Below are 22,977 nucleotides of genomic sequence, written 5' to 3' on the forward strand. Positions count from 1 at the left end.
AAGTGATGTTCTGTAGTGGCATTGCATGAGGTCACCGTACGCCTCTCGTTGTTGTTGAGAGCAACCGCACTGCTCTACGGTACAGGGACGAGACTCTCTGCAACCAGCAGCGCGATCGTATCGCCAACAATTGTGGTGACAGTTTCATCTTGAGGGGTGATCACTCGCGTGGGCGTCGTGCTGTACTCGTGAACTCGTTGCTCCAGCATGTGGGATCACCAGAACGGAGTAGCCAGCCTGCTCCCCGAACGCGAATCCAGTCGAACATCTGCAGGCTCGATTGAAACGAGCTGTTTTTGCATGTCGACAACGACCACGTAGGCTGCCCAACTTATGCAGAATCGGCGTTGAAGACAGGGATAATTTGGACCAGGATTGGTTAGATGTCGCATCGATGGTATGCCACGACGGATTCAAGCCTGCGCTCGAGTAAGAGGACATTTCAATACGTGTTGACGCATTGCTCAGAATTGGTGTAAAAAACGCCCATTGGAAACAGACGATTTTGTCTTTACACATTTTTTCTAGTTTCCTTTTTTGATCTGGTGATCTGGACATATTGCAAATGAATATGTATTCGTATATCAGAGCCAGTTTTTCTTTCTTTGTGCTATGAAATTAGAAATACTGAGGTTATGTAAAATTTGATATGTGCAGAATAGCAGACCAGCCCGCCAAGCCTGCCGGTTCACAATGTCACTTCATTGTGAGCTCTGCTTGCAGTATTAATTGCTGCTTTTCTTAATGTTTGTAAATGAGTATGGTCCTGCAGTAAATTTGTTTTTAGTACGCTCACGTATAACATCTTTGGTATGTCACACTTTCTATAATTTAATTTACAATGTTAGCTTAAAAGCAGAAATTGAACATGTTTCGTCCGGTTGAAACCATGTATTGCGTTAACAAATTGTTGCAGCATCTGTGTGTAGCGCTCAATGTTCGCTGTGACGTGATAGAATGCGACGAGGAAATGTGACCCGGATTCACCTATGTGATATCGTATACCAAACATTCGAGTACTGGGCGTACACAGAGGGCATGCGCATCTAACTGTGATTTTCAGTAGCTGAAGTGTATGAAACCTGTACTATTACATAACCGTCAAGGCGAAATCGTACTCGTTAGATGGAAACCAATCACCGATATCTTACCCATCGGTTGCAGATGACATCAAACGCTGACAGGAAGTTACGAATTTTCTATTGTCTTTGGGTAACAAGTCATGAAGAGTAGGACTTCTGTTACGATGCATCGTTGAAGACTTCCATAATGTCCTGAGGCCATTACCAACAGGAAGGTCAGACTGGCCAGGATTGCAACCCACAGACTTAATGGGACTCGAAGAACAATTAGCTTACACGTCGATCAAACTTTTTGGGGTCGACACATTCCGACGATCGCTTTTTGGTTGTACCTGTGACGTTCCCTGTCTTCTGGAATTTGTCGTGCAGTTTCTTGTTGTGGTCTTGTTAGATGCGCACTTACCATATTTTTCGGTGAAGACATTCCCAGTCAAAATATGGCACATCAGATGTACCGAAATACACTGCGTACTCTATGATGTAACGTGTCACAGTTTCTTCATCAATTAAACAAGCACCTTACCGCCAACAGGAAAGAAACATTCTTCATAAGACTGCGTCACTTTTTGGTATTATTTAGGACGAATACATAGAAGAAACACCGAATAGTGCAGTGTAATTCTGGATCATCCATAACTAAATGGCCGTAAGATTTTCCAGCTGAACAACGACCGTACATCGATAGATAACTACAGTAGTAACACTTCGGACGCGTATTCGGGACGACGTACTTAAATTTCCCGTAGTAGTGGACTCGCTATTGAACTCGGTAAACTGAGTGTCCTGTCGTTACGCACCTTGTATTGAGTATACGTTTTGTAATGATAGGCTTTTAGTTACTGTTCGAAAGAAATACTGTATCAGTTACCCTCTGATTGAAAATATCCTTGGAAAAGGCTTCATATTCTTCGTTACCATATAAAGAAGAAGAAAAATCTTCCATAATATAAAATCACGAAAGTCAGATCTTGTCTTTTCGCTTCTCCAGACCATTTTTGTGTGACCACATCTGTCACTAAAAAGAACAAAACCTTGATTTTCTTACCAGTTATGCACAGCACAGATAAAGTACGTCAATAGATCAGACTGAATTTGTACTGAAAGATGGAGTATTATTTCCTATTAAATGGCAGGGAGAGATTACAAATGATTTGCGTTCAACGAACTGTTGGCCATGGGCATTATCTGACAGTACATGGTCATATCCAGGAATATTTATAAGGTATAGAGAGAAAAAAAAGTAACTCAGATGTGTGTACAGAACCACTAGCAAACTTTTCCACGTCATACTACAATGTCTGCTTTATGAAACCATGATGGTAGAAGAGAGGCAGCAGATTTATTGCAGTTCCGTCGATGACGTGTTGCAAAATGAGAATTTGCCTCTTCAACAAAACATGCTCAGACTTTTCATGGAATGAAGAAAGAACAACCTGACGAACTGCTCAGAACAGAAGAATGAGACTTGCCATGTGGAAAGAGTACGTCTCGATCAACAAATACACATATACTCCAGTAGCTACCATATGGCGCACGGTGGCGGGTACGTTCTACCACTGCTAGTCATTCCTTGCCCTGTTCCAATAAAAAATGGACACGAGGATAGGAATGAAGGAAAGGCTGGTCTTCGTTTCTGAAGCCCATTTGTCTTGAGATATGAGTGAATTTCGAAGGGATCCTGGTTCTTAGTAGCTAACCTGCCACAGAGGTGGTGAAATGAGAAGTAACTCCAGTACACCACAGTCTCGCGTCGTGATGGAACTGAACCGTTACATCCAGTAGAAATACGCTGGACCCATAACCCAGAGAACTGTAGATCTAAACAACTCTCTGCTGCCATAGTGTGATGGTAGTGAGTGGAGTGGTCATAAGGTATTCACAACAACATTGCAATAATAACGATTTTTTTATTATCAACGCAAAAACATTTATGTGAATCCAAAACTCAATCAACAGCGAAACCCAAAATTACAGTTTTACCATCACAATCTATAACAACCCCAATTTATAAAATTGTATAAAAGAACGTAAGACAACATCACTTATATCGTTGGCCATCAAGTTTAGAATTATTTTAAGAAAGTTAAACACCTAGAACAGAAAAGAACTAGCCTAGCATCTGCATTCCTACAAAAGTATCAGCAGTAGAAAATACATTTATAACGTTCGAATTTAGAATATGGAACGTGCAGTAACACCACATGAACTTCGGATCGGCCGAAAAGAAGTGTGGTAAAACACTAGTTTGAATGTTATCATGGTGACTCAGTAGGCCACACAAGGTAACTAAAGGTCCCTTAATACCGATTAATAAGGAATGACAAGCATTACTAGTAAACACATTCACTTTGTTTGATTCGACAACAGTATACATAACTCAGTGCAATTTGGTATGATACACTTTATATTGATCTGTATTTGAACAAAATAGGTTGGACCATTGCTCGAAATTGCTGGCTGCAGTATCCGTATGTAGGTCCCACTTCTCGCTCTGTCAGCACAGGCTCATCCAGCGCAGGTTGTCGCTTCTGTCTTAGCTCGTTGACCACTAAGCAGGAAGTAAGGCCACTGAGGAAGACAGTACCAATGAAGAAGCCATGAAAGCCATGGATCGCCACGTCTTTAGGTTTGACGAAGGTCTAAATTATTTCAGCACGTGCGCCAGACGTGACGGATCTGTTGGGCGGATATTCAAATGGGCTCACGAATGGGACAGATTTGAACTGTCATATATTTATGACTGTAAGTCAAAAAATTTTCGTTCGAAATTTCAAAAATACTTGAATTGCTAAACGGATCGCTAGGTGTCCAATCATAGAAATCTGAAAGGCGCATCCACCGAATGGTTAATGCTTCAGAGTTTTCATTTTTATTTGATATCAGTTATGAAGCAGATATCGTGTTTTATAACTTCAGCATCTCTTCGAATAACGAATGTTGATCGTGGGTGAAACAGCCACCGAACACCGTGTTATAGCTAATAAAATGCAAACACATGTTGTTCAAGTACTGTGCTTTAGTAACTTTTATATATAACTGATGCAACTTCGGTGAACGTGTGGTCAGTAAGCTACAATGAGGCCTAACAACACCGTTATTTCATGTAATACCTTGTGGAACAAATAACATGCCAATAAAACGCTGAACCCATTAACCCAGACGCACTCGGAATAATTACTATGGAAACAAAATAAAAACAAAAATGTAGAGTTCACAATCAAAATAGTAATTAAAATAATTTGTAGTATTTATAGTGTTACGAAAGACTGTGACGGTTTTCTGACTCAAATTTTATCACCTCAATCTAAAATAACGACTCTTCAAAATGAATTTTAGGAGCAATAGTTATTTAGAAAGGACTACAAGAGTTCCTACTAGAAATATTTACTTACTCTTTTGTGGAATACATACGAAATCTGTTCACAATTTCTCAACAGTTAAATTTTCACAATTTAATCACAGATGAATTAACTATTTCGACTTGAATAGATTTCACTGAAAATACTGGTCAGTTTCAGTCACCTCTGTTTGAAGTGCATCCTTTTTAATAAAGTAATTTTTTTCCTCTTGTATGTTTGTCGATAACGAGATTGTTTGTTATAATCCACTCTGCAACAATGTACACATTGGAGAGTCTCTCTTTCCCCCTACTGCAAATGAAAACAAGTATAGTCAACATCTTGAAATAATAGTCAGAACAGTACATTTTATTGATTACTTCACTTTTAGTGAAATGAAAATTCAGAGAGACTTGTGCCTTTTTTGAAATGTCAAAAAAATGGCTCTGAGCACTATGTGACTTAACTTCTGAGGTCATCAGTCGCCTAGAACTTAGAACCAATTAAACCTAACTAACCTAAGGACATCACACACATCCATGCCCTAGGCAGGATTCGAACCTGCGACTGTAGCGGTCGCTCGGTTCCAGGCTGTAGCGCTAGAACCGTACGGCCACTCCGGCCGACTTGAAATGTCACTTTCAGTTTGTTCACAACATCCTGAACAAATTCTCAGGGGACAGCACCTTCCAGCACTTGGCTGCCGAGTGGTGCAGGGGGGAAACCAGGCCGCTTTCGTCAGGCAATGCTGTCACTACACATGTGCCTGCTGGTTTTTCACCGTACGGTACAACAGTCACTTCGTAACAGTTGTGGCAAATAAAGGCACTGTACTGTCAGATCTTCGGCATCGGCAATGGCTGGACATAAAATATTAGTTGGGCAAAGTCCAGTGACTTCAGCCGATTTAGGACTAGGAGGGCCTGATTCAGGACGTTATGAACAAACAGCAACTGTAGGATATTTCATTGACCTTCGTTAGCCAGAACAAAGTTCATACTCTCACACCTCTGTAACAGTATTGTCAATGACTCTATAGGTTTTGCCATGTGATGAAGTGGCTTCAGTCAACTCATACACGTGCATACATCATATACAGTCAATCACATATTCACAAACAATACATGTACAGACAGTTTTTATTTAAAACACATTGCCACAGAAACAAATTCATTTACAATCTGCGGTGTCGACCCATTGTTCAGGAAAGTTTCCCTCGGTCATCAAGCGAATGACGGAACTGGAAATCTCCTGTCAAACATTTCCAATTGTGAGTAGCTCTGTCCCGTCCGATATTTGTGTGGAAAAAGACAAGTTCTACGACAACCCGTCTTGCTCGTACTAGTTGGGTATGAATGATGTAATAAGAATTGTCGCACACGGTGTGTCATGGGATACCTCCTAACAATGTATCGGACCTCATTTTGCGCGTCGTTGTGCAGCAACTCAGCATGGACTCAACAAGTCGTTGGATGTCCCCTGAAGAAATAATTAGGCCTGTTGCCTCTACAGCCATCCAGAGAAACGAATGTGTACCCGTGCCGGTTTTTGTGCACGAGCATTCTCGATTATGTCCCATAAACGTTCGATGGAATTCATGTCGGACGACCTGGGTGGCCATATCATTCTCTTGCACTTCTTCCAACGAATTGCGAACAACTGTGGCTTGGTCACATGGGATATTGTCATGCATAAAAATTCCCTCGTTGTGTGGGAACTTGAAGTCCCTGAATGGCTGCAAGAATCTTGCACAGTGCCTCGCTGACAACTTGGGGTCCGTGCCATCGTGGGGTCTGCGCTACCATCAGCTCTTACCAACAGAAATCGGGATTCATCTAACAAGGCAAGGGCTTTCCACGCGTCTAGGGTCCAACCGATGTGGTCACGAGCCCAGGAGAGGTTCAAATGGCTCTGAGCACTATGGGACTTAACTTCTGAGGTCTCCAGCCCCCTAGAACGTAGAACTACTTAAACCTAACTAAACGTAGGACATCACACACATCCATGCCCGAGGCAAGATTCGAACCTACGACCGGAGCGGTCGCGCGGTTCCAGACTATAGCGCCTAGAACGGCTCGGCCACACTGGCCGGCCCCAGGAGAGGCGTTACAGGTGATGTCGTGCTGTCAACAGAGGCACTCGCGTCGGTCGTCTGCAGCTATAGCCCATTAGTGCAAAATTTCGCCTCCTTGTCCTAACGGATATGATCGTCGTACGTCCCACATTGATTTGTGCTGTTATTTGCTTGTTTGTTAGCACTGACAACTCTACACAAAATCCTATGCAATCGGTCTTTAAGTAAAGGCCATCGGCCTTTACGTTGTCCGTGTTGAGAGGAAACGCCTGAAATTTGGTATCCTCGACAAACTCTTGACACTGTGGAACTTGGAACATTGAATTCCCTAACGAATTTCGAAGTGGAGTGTCCAATGCGTCTAGCTCCAATTAACGTTCCGCGTTCAAAGTCTGTTAATTCTCGCCGTGAGATCTTAATTACGTCTAAAATCCTTTCACATGAATCACCTGAGTAGAAATGTCCGCTAATGTACTACCCTTTCATAATTTGTGTATGTGGTACTACCACCATCTGCGTATGTGCATTCGCTGGCCCATGACTTTTTCACTTCAGTGTACTACTGAATACAGAATTTTATTTTGTACTATCTAATACAGATATTTTACGTTCTTTGCACAATGTTGGTTACTTTTACACGCCGCTCATTGGTGGCATCACATTGCTATTGTGATTGTACATCAGCTTGTACACCAAATAAGATGATTTGAAGCAAATTTATAACAAATTAAGAAAGAAAATAAATTGGTGTATCCGTAATGAGAATTTACTATGCCTTTACGTTGTGCGTGAAGAGGGGTTTTGTACTGATGAAATGAGATTTATCGTGCATGTGTGCTGTTCTGCTATTATCCTTGAATGACTGATTCGACACATCCACTGACTGGAAATTTTGTAGGAGGAAAGTGAGTAACGTGGGTGACTGTTTTTGCAGAGAGATGGACGGCGTGGCGTATGAGGCGTTCGTGCGAGGCAAAGAGGAGGCCCGCCAGCAGTACCAGGCAGCGGTGGCGGAAGGGCGCGGCGCGGCACACGTCGCTCTCAGGTGTGGGTACACACACACGCAGCTGTAGTAACGTCTCAGAGGCAGCGGCACATGCCAACAGTCAAGCAGCTGCCAGATTCTCATCTAATAATCAACTGCAATAATAATGCACTTCAAAGCAACCTAGGATCTTATCATAAATGTGTGTGTGTGTGTGTGTGTGTGTGTGTGTGTGTGTGTGTGTGTGTGTGTGTACGTACACTCCTGGAAATGGAAAAAAGAACACATTGACACCGGTGTGTCAGACCCACCATACTTGCTCCGGACACTGCGAGAGGGCTGTACAAGCAATGATCACACGCACGGCACAGCGGACACACCAGGAACCGCGGTGTTGGCCGTCGAATAGCGCTAGCTGCGCAGCATTTGTGCACCGCCGCCGTCAGTGTCAGCCAGTTTGCCGTGGCATACGGAGCTCCATCGCATGCCGCGACAGCGTGGACGTGAACCGTATGTGCAGTTGACGGGCTTTGAGCGAGGGCGTGTAGTGAGCATGCGGGAGGTCGGGTGGACGTACCGACGAATTGCTCAACACGTGGGGCGTGAGGTCTCCACAGTACATCGATGTTGTCGCCAGTGGTCGGCGGAAGGTGCACGTGCCCGTCGACCTGGGACCGGACCGCAGCGACGCACGGATGCACGCCAAGACCGTAGGATCCTACGCAGTGCCGTAGGGGACCGCACCGCCACTTCCCAGCAAATTAGGGACACTGTTGCTTCTGGGGTATCGGCGAGGACCATTCGCAACCGTCTCCATGAAGCTGGGCTACGGTCCCGCACACCGTTAGGCCGTCTTCCGCTCACGCCCCAACATCGTGCAGCCCGCCTCCAGTGGTGTCGCGACAGGCGTGAATGGAGGGACGAATGGAGACGTGTCGTCTTCAGCGATGAGAGTCGCTTCTGCCTTGGTGCCAATGATGGTCGTATGCGTGTTTGGCGCCGTGCAGGTGAGCGCCACAATCAGGACTGCATACGACCGAGGCACACAGCGCCAACACTCGGCATCATGGTGTGGGGAGCGATCTCCTACACTGGCCGTACACCACTGGTGATCGTCGAGGGGACACTGAATAGTGCACGGTACATCCAAATCGTCATCGAACCCATCGTTCTACCATACCTAGACCGGAAAGGGAACTTGCTGTTCCAACAGGACAAAGCACGTCCGCATGTATCCCGTGCCACCCAACGTGCTCTAGAAGGTGTAAGTCAACTACCCTGGCCAGCAAGATCTCCGGATCTGTCCTCCATTGAGCATGTTTGGGACTGGATGAAGCGTCGTCTCACGCGGTCTGCACGTCCAGCACGAACGCTGGTCCAACTGAGGCGCCAGGTGGAAATGGCATGGCAAGCCGTTCCACAGGACTACATCCAGCATCTCTACGATCGTCTCCATGGGAGAATAGCAGCCTGCATTGCTGCGAAAGGTGGATATACACTGTACTAGTGCCGACATTGTGCATGCTCTGTTGCCTGTGTCTATGTGCATGTGGTTCTGTCAGTGTGATCATGTGATGTATCTGATCCCAGGAATGTGTCAATAAAGTTTCCCCTTCCTGGGACAATGAATTCACGGTGTTCTTATTTCAATTTCCAGGAGTGTATCTTTGTGTGCTTTAGTTATATTCATGACCACCCACTATGATGTGGAACGTACCAGTGTATTCACAAAGAAGATACTTTTTCTCTGTGAAGACATATCTAAATGCTGCCCACTTACAAAACAAACTTTTTAAAGTTCTACAACTATATTTCGTAAGTGCAACCCAATCACATACGGATAGTGTCTGCTCAGGAATTCATCTGTTGAGTAGAAAGAGTCGTCAAGCAGAAATAAACTCCAGTTCTTTTGTAGAACTTTCATTACATCACGGCGTCTTTAGCTGACACGGGAGATGGCATGATATTTTGCAGTTGCCCCTGACTATTCACAAAATAATTCCGTAAGATGGTAAATCTATTGTGAGTATGTTGTTAGTATTCCTAGTTTTTAAAAACTTGTCTAAATGAAATACGAGAGCAAACAGCAGATGATATCGTTACAGTATGTCTCCTTGCAATGAATTATTTGTATCTACACGTCAAATTGCCCCCTAAAATTATGTCATATGACGTTAATGAACAAAAGTATGAGAAAAGTAAGCTACTTTTTCAGTACTTTTATATAAAAAATCAGCAGTTAGACCAAGAGAAACTGTCGCTGGAGTCAAGAGTTTGAGAAGATCTGTAACACATAGTTAGAACAATCAGTTTTCCGTATTTCCTTTTCTTTAAGCTGTATTGTTATTTATGATTTGCCTCATAAAGAATTGAATAAGCGGTATTTGTAAATTAAGTAGTAGACTAATAAAAAATACAACACATTCGCCGGGAAAGCCTCAGATCACATAGACTAAGCAAATGTTTTTTATTCCAGTCTTTGATCACAATCTCAATTCTTTAGACGATGACCGGTTTCAGCCCGTAATGACGATTCTCAGATCCTTTTTACACCATGTCCTAAAGTGCTAAGGCCATATTGGCATCGTCAAAACAAATAAATGTATTGATTGGCTACTCCATGGAGCATCGTCACATAGATCTAAAATAAGGGTTAGAATAGGCTACATCGTCCACACAATGATTATTGCAATAATCATTGTCTGGACGATGTAGCCTATTCTACACCTTATTTTAGATCTATGTGACGATAGTGTGCTGATTATATTTATATGTTCTGACGATGCCAATATGGCTTTGGCACTTTAGGACATGGTGAAAAAAAGATCTGAGGATGGTCATTACGGACTGAAACCGGTCATCGTCTAAAGAATTGAGATTGTGATCAAAGACTGGAATAAAAACATTTGACAGTATTGGGTCACTGTTTGTATACGCGACTGTGTCGCAGTTGGTGTAAGTAGTAGACTGTTTAGCCAGAAGCAATGAATAATACATCTGAACTTTTCATTTATTCCTTCTTCTCTTGTTGTACCTCTGATGAGCTTCGTTATGCCGCTCTATCGCTCTACCTTGGAGAGTCAGTAGGTCCCAGAATCGAGCTCTACAAAACGCCAGTAATAATTTCACTAGCTGCTACATTTTTGCGAATAAAAGCAAAGATCCAGGAAGTATAGATTATGTTTCTTTTATTCTAGACAATGATCACAAATTCTTTCTTTATCCGCAGGCGAAGATCTTTTTTTTATGATCATGGACTGGATTAAAAGAAACAAATACTGCACATCCTTGATCACCGTTTTTATTCATTACTACGTTACAGCTTGTGAAACTAGCACCATGTCCTGTTTCCAAAAGAGTTAAAAGGCTCTGTGAACCAAAGCAGAAAATAAGTTCGGCGATAATCAATATTAACATCAACAAGCAATGTATTGCAGCAGGTGCCTAAAGGAAAGGTGAAAATTAAACGGGATTCAACATTTGCTTTATTTATTAAAACAAAAACTGAGATCAACAGAATTAAGGCCTATTTACATGAAACAAAGAAATATTAAATAGAGAAGTTTTTCAACATTATTTGCAACTAAGTAAAGAATATTTTTGTAACAAATTTCAATTTGTGTGACAAGAGATTTCTGATAGGGTTCAGAATAATCTTGAAAAATCGAAAAAAAGCGAAACAAAAATTTTATAAAATTGTCGAAATCTTAGATTTCAAATACTATAAAAACTAAGTTAGACTTTGGTTAACATTGCTTTAATTATAGGGTAGCTAACTGAACAAATATCAAGCTGATTAATGGTGAACTTACTTTGCTGAATAAATGTTAAGAAGAAAAAATTCAGGGGCGTCATAGTTTAGATTAAATTAGTTGTGAAGCAGCAAAGATGCCGAAACTCGAAATTATCCAGCCACTAAAGATGTTAGTCGGAAGTTGGAGAAAGAGAAGACAATGGCCATTAGAGAAGACAAGAGGTTGTATTAATAAAACAGAAGAGTTATTTGCAAAAAATGAAATAATTCTTCACAGAGACCCAACTAGAAATATCTAAACTGAACAGCAAAACAAACATTGCTAACAATTTCTTCTTAAGGAATTCGAAAAGAAATCGCTTGAACTGATGAATGCGGAACTTCTCCAACTTCGATTTCAGATTAAGATGCCAGTCGTGAACAACGTATAATCACCAAACTAGAAACTAAATAAATTTCTTAACAACAAACTTAAATCGGTTTACATGTTGAGTACCTATTTGGGCTTAAAATAGTTCTGAGTTTGCAAATGCAGTAAAGAGTATCTCTTTATCAAATAAAACTCTGCTAGCATTCTTCGGGTCTAGTGCAGCAGGGGATACAACCCGTCGGCTTTGTCCAATGACGTCAGAATTGGCCAGGGAGCATTTATTACACAGTTGAAAGAGCTGAGAAGAATTTTCAGAAACAAAGGAATACGAGAGACAAAAAATACAGTTGACACACATAACGGCCAGTAGTATTTTCACGTTAACGATATCGCGGGTTTGTATCTTATGATTTCTCCACAAAATGAAATGGAAAAAAAGGAATGGAATACATTAGTAGCAAAGAATACATCACGTCACATATGTAAGTGTTGTATCTCGAAGCTCATTCGAACTGTATTGCTTAAGTGCAGTACGGGATACAAGTTTGGCGTAGGTCGATTTATTCGTTTTCACTAGCATTACTGCCCTGTTGTTCACTTGAACTATGTATCCTCTGCTTCACTAAATCCTAAATGAAACACGCGATACAAGTTAAAAGCTCATTCGAACTCTGTTGCTTTAGTAAAGTACGCGATACATGCTTGGCGTACGTCGATTTCTTCGTTTCCACTAGCATTACTGTCCTGTTGTTCAGTTGAGCCATGTATCCACTGCTTCACTAAAATTTGAATGAAACACGGGATACAAATTTTAGATGTGTTGCCTATTTCCTCTTCACAAACACTAACAGTCTATTCTTACGTACATACTAGTACTACTGATGATAGAATGCGCTACTCACGTAATATTTGTGTACCATACTTCCGTTGACCTTTATATATGTACACTGCTAACGAAAACGTGGAAATGGACGTACGTTACATTTGCAACCTGTACCTCAGTTGAACTACGCGAAGAGGCAATAAGACGACACATATACAATTTATATCCCGTACTTCATCAAGGGGTAAATTTTTTTTCGCCTTCGACGCTAATAGTATCCCATTCTTTACTTGAGCTATATAGGTATTCACAACATTTGTATCCTGCTCTTCAATTGACATATATAGTGTCAGTGTAAAGGTGAAATGAAGGACGGGATACAAATTTTAGTTGTGTCGGGGGTTTCACCTGTAATATAGCAAGTACAGATCGAAAATATTGTACTGATACTAGTGTTGAGAAACGAAAGAAGAACGACAGCTGAGAAATTTCTATTACGTACTTGACTACATGAAAATATACATATTGGTGTAATAAAACAATGAAATACGTCAAAATAGTCAATACAGTAAAAGAAGCGAATGGTAAAGTGAACTTACTAGACGCGAACATCCTGAAATAACGGAAGCTCGCCAAGAAAGACATCAACAAAATTCACATACCCACATTCAGACAAACACAAAAACACTCTCTCTCTCTGTCACACACACACACACACACACACACACACACACACACGTACACGCACAGACACACATTCACCCCCCACATCCTCATCCTAACGTGAGATATTTGGGACGGTACATTTTGCCAACATGTTTAATAAAATATTTAAACGGGCAATGTGTTCCCGAAATACTGTGTCTCCACGAATACTCGTCTAGTGACTTTGAAGTGTGAAAATCTGGCGTTTCTCTTTCCCTACAAGAGATTTCACAGCTGACCAATAACCCTCTATGCTATTTGTGCAAGCCCCTATGGATAATGATCTAAACTCAATGTTGTGATTTACTACAAGATGTTGATAATCCCTATCCCCTAAATTGCTAAATGAAGAAAACCCGTCTGAAATGACAATAGAACCCTCTGCAACGTGATCTTCAGTTAAGCTAACCAAAACTTCCTTACTTCTATTCGGTACTACTTTGAACACTACATCGTCACAAGGCTGACCTTAAACTACTGGCCCCCAAACCCATAATCCCCCCTATATTTCATGTATTCCCCACAAACTCCCTACAGAAAGAGTACCACTCCACTACTGCATGCTTATTCACATGACATTCATGCACACACAGCCACACAGGATATCTCAAACACCAACCGTAAGTGATTTTCATAATGTCTCTCAGGGCGAGCTTAGATTTCTCGAACCACGTCCCCCTTCTAATGCATCGCCACAACCTATCTCTGCTGCACCGCCATACAAATAAGTCGTGAGTACGGCGACGAGATACACTGGTGAGGCACATATGTTCGCCGCACTCACGACATCGAACGTGCTCAGCAATAAGAACACACATTCGCAAGAAACAAATAATAGTCAACATGTCTTCGCCCAAAGCTTATCGTAAATCATCAAAGTTCATCGCAACAGACAAATCCATTCCTACAAACGAAAATAAGATACTAAAAATTGTTCTACAACAAGAAACTAATAGTCCAAATTACCTCAATATCACTAAGAATGAAATTACGTATCGAATGAATTAGAAACAACCAATTAATTTAATACAATCACACGAAGAATATTTTCAGAAATACGAAGCGATCGCTTTTAGAGTCACATTCAATTATTTTAATGTACAATATTACCGCTTATCCGGAACACAGAGCTGTTTTATTATCTATGCCTCGAAGTGAAGACATTACTATCTATGACTAATGTATGACGGCATTGGTCAAAGCCGACGGGTTGTATCCCCTGCTTCACTAGACCGCATTCCTCAACGTAAATATCCTCTACAGTAACGTCCCACCAAAAGAAATGATTAGAATTATTGCGAGTAACCTGCCAACACTTAATTAGACTAGTTTTGCAGAAAGTATAGAACTAACTGAATTTGTAGGGACTGGTTTAGTTTACAATTTATTACCTTCAGTGATAAAATATAATATAAAAAAAAATTCTTGAGATAGCTGATAGTCTGGCTGGTATATTATCAGACATTTTCGTGAACGATTTAGAAAGTATTTTCTTTCCAAAGTTTCCACAGCTAAGAGAAAAAACTCTTGTTTACAAACGTTATGTCTGCGATATTTTACTGCTGATAGAAGGTGATACTAAAGAGGCTAACACATTTCCCTAGCAACAGGCAACAGACACGCAAAAATAACTTTTACCATGGACGTAGAGAAGATCTTACTATTAAGAAACTTCACAACGGCCATAAAGTTTCGATTTTCGGAATCCTAGATGTTCAGATCTAATCGTCTATAACAGTACCTACCATTCACTATGATATAAAAGAGCTTCCTTCTGATCGATAGTTTGCGGTCCCTTTCGTTTACCTTTGGCTGATGGCAAAATACGTGAAGAAATCAATGTAAAGCAAACTGCAGTCCCATGTGGTTTTTGTGCAAATGATGTCATGTGTCCACTAAATAGGCTGAAAGGAAAGCCAAAAAGCAGTCAGATACACAAAGAAGCAAAATATAGGAGCACTAAAGATAGAATGAAAACTGTTCAAATGGTATTTATATGTGAAGTTTGCTGTTGGCAATGTACGACCAAATGTTTGTATGGCATATTGCAATCAGTAGGGATTGGTCATACACCACTGCAGTGATACCTTTTATTTATGGAGAAGCTACAACACCCATATCGAGGCTCAGCAAGCGATCCTTTGGCATGTGCTGCAGACTGAAAGCGCAGTGGCCCGCTGATGCAAGCAGGCAGCCAATGGCCTCCTGAGATGTCGGCGGCTGGGTGCGAATGCTGATTCGTGAGATTTGTGGCAGCACGTGTCCCATCTAGTCACCGCTCTGCAACTCAGGGCAGGGAGCTCCAGCAGATACGGAAACCCACCAAAATTCTTGTAAAGGAATACACCCATCGGTAGCAGTGTCCGCCCTTGCGAGTGGAGGCGTGCGGAGTCAGTTTCCTAACTAAGGAGGAGGGGTTTGAGTGGCTGCAGTATCTTGGGCGGCTACCCTCTGGGCAGAAGACGCTGCGGCTGAAGTGAGCTTGGAGGTGGCCCACCGACTGTGAAGTGCTACGTTGAAGTTGGTGAACTTAAAACCAGTTGCATGACCATCGTTGGTGGAAGCCAACTGATTGCAGAACCACATCACCATGGAGGCTGGTGAAGACCTCCCGTTGCAGATGGTGCTTAAGGACTAAGATGCCTTTGGCTAAAAAACGAGGGGTACTTAGATAGGTTCTGTGCTTACCTGTTTTGCCAAAGTACCGCTTTCAACCACAGACTCCAAACCAAGCCTGACGGTCTGGTATGGTAATAGGCCTGCCAGTGCTGTAGTCTTCCTGTCTTTGTTCTGTATCGACGTCATTACATTGCCGGCCCCTGAAATCTATCGCTGACATCACTGCCTCTAACTGTAAGGTACTTTGATCCACTCCGTGCATCAGTTCCCATGGCTCCTCGCGACAATTGAGGCAGTGTTGAAAGATAGTCAAGACGCTACAGAAGTACATTAATCATGAATCCCTTTTTACTAGTATCGAGAATAATGATATGAAGCCAAAAATATTAAATAAATAAATAAAATGAACGGTACATATATGAAAAAGAATGTTTAGGATAATGATGTAAACTGCAATGATCTGTTTAGACTTTTAAAAATGGTTCAAATGGCTCTAAGCACTATGGGACTTAACATCTGAGGTCATTAGTCCCATAGACTTAGAACTCCTTGAACCTAGCTAACCTAAGGACATCACACACATCCATGACCGAGGCAGGATTCGAACCTGCGACCATAGCAGCAGCGCGGTTCCGGACTGAAGTACCTAGAACCGCTCTCTTCCACAGCGGCCGGCTTTAGACTTTTAACTAGAAGCTTATTCTCATTAAGCGCAAACAGATACGTGAATTGTGGCCCCTTATCAATGTATTAAATTAATTGAATAGTAATTTAAAACAACAAAACAAAATTTAGCTGTATTGTACAGCAAAGCATTTGAAGATTGTAGGGAGTGCGGAATAAAAGTTGTATTCATGAAGAACCTGTAGACAGTTTTGAAAGTTGGTCATACAACTAAGTCAAAATTATTATGATACTTACAAACACTTAATACAGGATAAAGTTCGCGTCAATGGAAAGAATCGGTTACTGAAAATAGCGTTAAATCTATACGTCCCAACTGAAATCAGTGTCTCAAAGTACACCTGAGGGTTCAACTCACCATCAGTAAAATATTCTCTGGTGGTCGTGTTCCTCCAGTCAGTACTGGCTTGTGCAGCGCTCCGGTGGCTATGCTAACAGACGGCGCTGATTACTCACTGCAGTCTAAAGTTTTACCCATTTGCATTCTTTTTCACTGGTTGCTTCATTACTGTTATGTAATTTTGTTAGCTTCTTAAACTTCTATTTGGGTATTCCTAAATTATTGCACTAGTGTTTCAGAAACACAAATAGTCACATCCATTTTCTTTTCAATAGATTAAAAATATAATTTCATTTGCTTTTTTAGTGTTTATCTTTTTATTATTATAAAAGCTTCTAAGGCCTTGTAATCCCAGAACAGTTTATATAATTGTATATTAGGCGTATATTTGTACCGTAGCTACGCTAACGAGTTTAGCACACAGACGTACTTTTCGCAGCTGTACCCCGGTTTTTTGGGAACAGTAACGCCATTCACACGATGATTCAGCCAGCACTGTGGCCTAAGTCTCATCTTAATTTTTGGTTATGTTAGTCGATGCTTAACTGACTTCGGTTGTATCTTTTGACGATGTCACACCGATTTTATTACATAAGGAAATGTTCTGAACAGGCGTGCTTCATCACATTTTAAACATATATTTCATATGTATGACAATAATGATTTTCAGTGTAACATAATAGTTGATTACAAAGTATAGACTGTCCCTGAGCTGTGTTTGGCTTCCTTGTTTTCTACAGATCTGAAGACGGTCACTACTGACAGAAATCGATAGTTTGAGGACAAATTCATTTTTAATTATAGACTAAAATAAAATTAACTATTCAGTAGTAATTTTTTTCACTCGGAAGATTCATCGTGAAAGCTGCATGAGTTATGTAAAATGTCCCCCTGCGTCTTATCGGTTAAATATGTTGTGAACCATTTACTCATTTTTCCGTGAAAGCCTTAAAGTTTTTCTTCAAAATAGTGTTGCGAAATGCAGAGGCAAATTCCTTAGACGGACCTCAAAAACTCCTAGTAGGTGAAATCTTACGTTCAGATATTTTAATATATGATAAGTGAGATGGTAGGTGGCATATTCAGTGATGATGCCCTTCTGGAACCCCCATTGTAACTGACACAGAATCTTATTTACAGATATGTTCATTCGGGAGGACAACGGTTCAAACCCGCGTCCGACCATCCTGACTTAGGTTTTCAGTGATGTTCCGGAATCGCTTCAGGGAAATGACGGGATGGTTTCTGTGAAAGGGCACGGAAGATTTCCTTCCCCATCCTTCCCTAATACGAGCTTCTGCTCCGTCTCTAATGACCTCGTAGTCGACGGGACGTTAAACACTAATCACCCCCACAGGTATGTTCAACCATTTTTAAGTGCGTCACGTTTTCAAAACTTTCGAGAAAGAAGTTGACAGTGAAATGAATCCAGATTTACTGATATCTTCCCTAATACTTACCTAGAAGAGATATCTAAAAAGTTTATTGATATATATATATATATATATATATATATATATATATATATATATATATATGTGTGTGTGTGTGTGTGTGTGTGTGTGTGTGTGTGTGTGTGTGTGTATGTCCGCGCACGCGCGGGCGCGGATGAACGAATTTATGACTTTCATTCACCGTATTACAAATATCTTGCGTTATTTTTATTTGTTAGCGTAATGTTACTATCGAATGTTGCAGTGTACGCGATTCCAAAGTGGTACACGTGTTGGTGAATGTTGAGGCGCAGAAAAAAGTAACCTTCAACCTGACATATGAGGAGCTGTTGCAGAGAGAAACAGGAGCCTACAACCTCCGCATCAACATCAATCCCCGACAGGTATGCTCACCACTGGCTAACGGGGGCGCAAAAGCCGTATCACAGGCGACTGTTACTTCTGTTATACTGTCCGTGATACCTCTAATGAAGAACTATGTTTGTACTAGAAGAGTAAGAGAATTTCCTTGGTACTAGAGTAAACTTCTTTTTTGTGAAAATTTGGAGACTTGTGGTAAGTTACTATGGGACCAAACTGCTGAAGTCATCGGTCCCTAGGCTTACACAACACTTAATCTAACTTACGCTAAGGACAACACACACACCCATGCCCGAGGGAGGACTCGAACCTCCGACAGGGGGGGCCTATTTTTTTTTGTGGCAGCAGTCTTCTGAATGGTATGATGCAGCCCGCCACGAATTCCTCTCCTGTGCCATCCTCTTAATCTCAGAGTAACTCTTGCATCAGACGACCTTAATTACTTGTGTTAGATGTATTTCAACATCTGTCTTCCTCTACGGTTTTTACCCTGTGCAATTCCCTCGAAGAAGTAATGACGGAAATAAAAAAAAATGGTTCAAGAGCGGAATTAAAATTCTAGGTGAAAGGATATCAGTGCTGACATTGCTATGAAGTGGAGAAGAATTATAGAATCTGCTGAAAGGGATGAAGAGTCTAATGAATAAGAATATGGATATGGATTAAGGGTAAATAGAAGAAAGACGAAAGTAATGAGAAGTAGCATAACTAAAAACAGCGAAAAACCTGAAATCAGTATTGGTGATCACGAAGCGATGAAGTTAAGGAATTGTGTTATCTAGGCAGCAAAATAACACATAGCGGACGGAGCAAGAGGGACATCTAAAGCAGACTAGTACTGGCAAGGAGGACATTCCTGGCCAAGAGATGTCTACTAGTATCAAACATAGGCCTTAATTTCACGAATAAATTTCTGAGAGCGTACACTTCGAATACAGCATCGTATGTTGGTGAAGCATGGGCTGTGGGAAAACCTGCGCAGAAGAGAATCGAAGGATTAGAGATATGGTGCTACGGGAGAATGTTGAAAATTAGATGGACTGATAAGGTAAAGAATGAATATTCTCTCCAAAGAATCACCGAGGAAAGGAATATGTGGGAAACACTGGCAAGAAGAAAGGACAGGATGAAGAAAATCTGTTAAAACATCAAGGAATACCTTCCATGGTACTAGAGGGAGCTTAGGCGATGAAAACTGTAGAGGAAAGCAGAGACTGGAATACAGGCAGCAAATAATTGAGGACGTACGTTGCAAGTGCTACTCTGAGATGAATAGGTTGGCATACAAAAACTTCTCTCTAGTACCATGCTGTCTCAACACATGCCGTGTACTTCTGTCAATATTTGTTCAGTGTTTTCCATACGTTCTTTTCTTCGGCGATTATACGGAGAACCTTATTCCTTACCTTGTCCTCCAGCTAATTTTCAACATTTTTATGTACCAGTATATCTCAAACGCTTCCATTACAATCTGCTCCGGTTTTTCCACAGCCCGTGTTTCACTTCCACACAATTCTGTGTTCAAGACGTACGTTTTCAGAAATTTGTTTCTCAAATTAAGGTCTATGTTTATAACTGGAGACCTCTTTTGGCCAGGAGCACCCATGTTGTCTCTGCTATGTTGCTTTCTCTTTCCTGCGAGATTTTCCAAGCTGAAGATTGATGGCCATCGTGCAGTATTAAAATGATTCCCTCTAAATGCATAGCCGAGCGGTTTAAGGCTCTGCAGTCATGGACTGTGCGGCTGGTCCCGGCGGAGGTTCGAGTCCTCCCTCGGGCATGTGTGTGTGTGTTTGTCCGTAGGATAATTTAGGTTAAGTAGTGTGTAAGCTTAGGGACTGATGGCCTTAGCAGTTAAGTCCCATAAGATTTCACACACATTTTTCTAAAGTCAATCAACTACTGCAAACCTGCGATGTCTACTTTTACCGTAAGGTTAAAGAGTTCTCCAGAACTGGACTTACCGAGGGAAACAAAGAAATCATTCCATTGTACGTCACAAGCTATCCTCGCCAATATTTGCTGAAATAACGTTACAAAAGGTGCTACATCCTTGATACAAATATATCTAAATTAACCAATAGACCTAGCGATCATAATAATACAACAAGAGAGTAAGTACATGTACACAGGTATATATAGATAGCCATTTGATAGCATGGAATTACAGTAGATTATCGATAGATACAGAGACTTTGTGGTAACAATTATAACATGCCTCACAACAATCCTTTGATAGCAGCGAACTGAAGAGGATTGACGATTGATACAGATATTGGATGTAAATACATGTAACATATTGTGCATAATGAGGGAAATAGGTCCAAATCAATTACACTATTGGTAAGAAGCCATTAGAATCAGTAGAACATATAATACCATTGAGTAACTGTCCTGACTAAGCTTGAGTGGAATAATCACGTAATATAACTTGTAGGAAATAGGATACTATGTAGCTGTTTGTTGGAAGACTCTTAAGTAAACGTAATTAATTACACATGAAAAAATTGGTTTACAAAACACCTGCTCGACCGATCTTTGTTTACGTGTACTTGCTCGTAATCCTAAGACCTTGTCATTCATCACTAGTATTGTAATTTTGCACTACTTGCACCTTAATGAAGGTACTCATTCATAATTAGATCTAAGTACACGACTATGTGCTTAAGAATAATTGAAGAAGTAGTTGACCAAGACATTCCCATTACCATCCCCCCTTTCCTCCCTCCCTCCTTCCCTCCCTCTCTCTCTCTCTCTCTCTCTCTCTCTCTCTCTCTCTCTCTCTCTCTCTCTCTCTCTCGCTCCCTCTCTCTGTCCCCCTCTCACACACTCACTCCCTCACTCTCACACACAAACGCGCGTACACACACACACACAGATGTTGGCCATAGGAAAGGGCATATGAAGTGAAAGTAATAACAAATACAATGTACAGGACCCAGTGCAGGAAAAAAGGTAACCTATAAAGGAAGGTAGGAGAATACTTCCCCTTTACAAGGAAGTTGTTGGAAGCAGAGTTCAAATTCACCTAAGTTAGGACAGGGAACGAAATCGGTTTTGTTCTTTCCACACGAATTGCCTCGACATTTGCTTTAATTGATGTAGGGAAACTACACTCCTGGAAATTGAAATAAGAACACCGTGAATTCATTGTCCCAGGAAGGGGAAACTTTATTGACACATTCCTGGGGTCAGATACATCACATGATCACACTGACAGAACCACAGGCACATAGACACAGGCAACAGAGCATGCACAATGTCGGCACTAGTACAGTGTATATCCACCTTTCGCAGCAATGCAGGCTGCTATTCTCCCATGGAGACGATCGTAGAGATGCTGGATGTAGTCCTATGGAACGGCTTGCCATGCCATTTCCACCTGGCGCCTCAGTTGCCTAGCGTTCGTGCTGGACGTGCAGACCGCGTGAGACGACGCTTCATCCAGTCCCGAACATGCTCAATGGGGGACAGATCCGGAGATCTTGCTGGCCAGGGTAGTTGACTTACACCTTCTAGAGCACGTTGGGTGGCACGGGATACATGCGGACGTGCATTGTCCTGTTGGAACAGCAAGTTCCCTTGCCGGTCTAGGAATGGTAGAACGATGGGCTCGATGACGGTTTGGATGCACCGTGCACTATTCAGTGTCCCCTCGACGATCACCAGTGGTGTACGGCCAGTGTAGGAGATCGCTCCCCACACCATGATGCCGGGTGTTGTCCCTGTGTGCCTCGGTCGTATGCAGTCCTGATTGTGGCGCTCACCTGCACGGCGCCAAACACGCATACGACCATCATTGGCACCAAGGCAGAAGCGACTCTCATCGCTGAAGACGACACGTCTCCATTCGCCCCTGCATTCACGCCTGTCGCGACACCACTGGAGGCGGGCTGCACGATGTTGGGGCGTGAGCGGAAGACGGCCTAACGGTGTGCGGGACCGTAGCCCAGCTTCATGGAGACGGTTGCGAATGGTCCTCGCCGATACCCCAGGAGCAACAGCGTCCCTAATTTGCTGGGAAGTGGCGGTGCGGTCCCCTACGGCACTGCGTAGGATCCTACGGTCTTGGCGTGCATCCGTGCGTCGCCGCGGTCCGGTCCCAGGTCGACGGGCACGTGCACCTTCCGCCGACCACACGCGACAACATCGATGTACAGTGGAGACCTCACGCCCCACGTGTTGAGCATTTCGGCGGTACGTCCACCCGGCCTCCCGCATGCCCACTATACGCCCTCGCTCAAAGTCCGTCAACTGCACATACGGTTCACGTCCACGCTGTCGCGGCATGCTACCAGTGTTAAAGACTGCGATGGAGCTCCGTATGCCACGGCAAACTGGCTGACACTGACGACGGCGGTGCACAAATGCTGCGCAGCTAGCGCCATT

General features: G+C 42.2%; 1 protein-coding gene across 2 annotated transcripts in view; it reads left to right on the forward strand.

The window, feature by feature from the left end:
* Positions 1-22,977, forward strand: part of LOC126170669 (inter-alpha-trypsin inhibitor heavy chain H4-like) — a 186,189-nt gene that overhangs the window by 50,443 nt on the left and 112,769 nt on the right. For both annotated transcript variants that reach the window (XM_049920744.1, XM_049920746.1), the window contains exons 3-4: positions 7,429-7,539; positions 18,473-18,611. In XM_049920744.1, coding sequence (XP_049776701.1) covers positions 7,429-7,539; positions 18,473-18,611 — 250 coding nt within the window. The remainder of the gene's footprint in view (positions 1-7,428; positions 7,540-18,472; positions 18,612-22,977) is intronic.

This window comes from Schistocerca cancellata, chromosome 1 (assembly GCF_023864275.1).
Source record: "Schistocerca cancellata isolate TAMUIC-IGC-003103 chromosome 1, iqSchCanc2.1, whole genome shotgun sequence".
Lineage (NCBI taxonomy): Eukaryota > Metazoa > Arthropoda > Insecta > Orthoptera > Acrididae > Schistocerca > Schistocerca cancellata.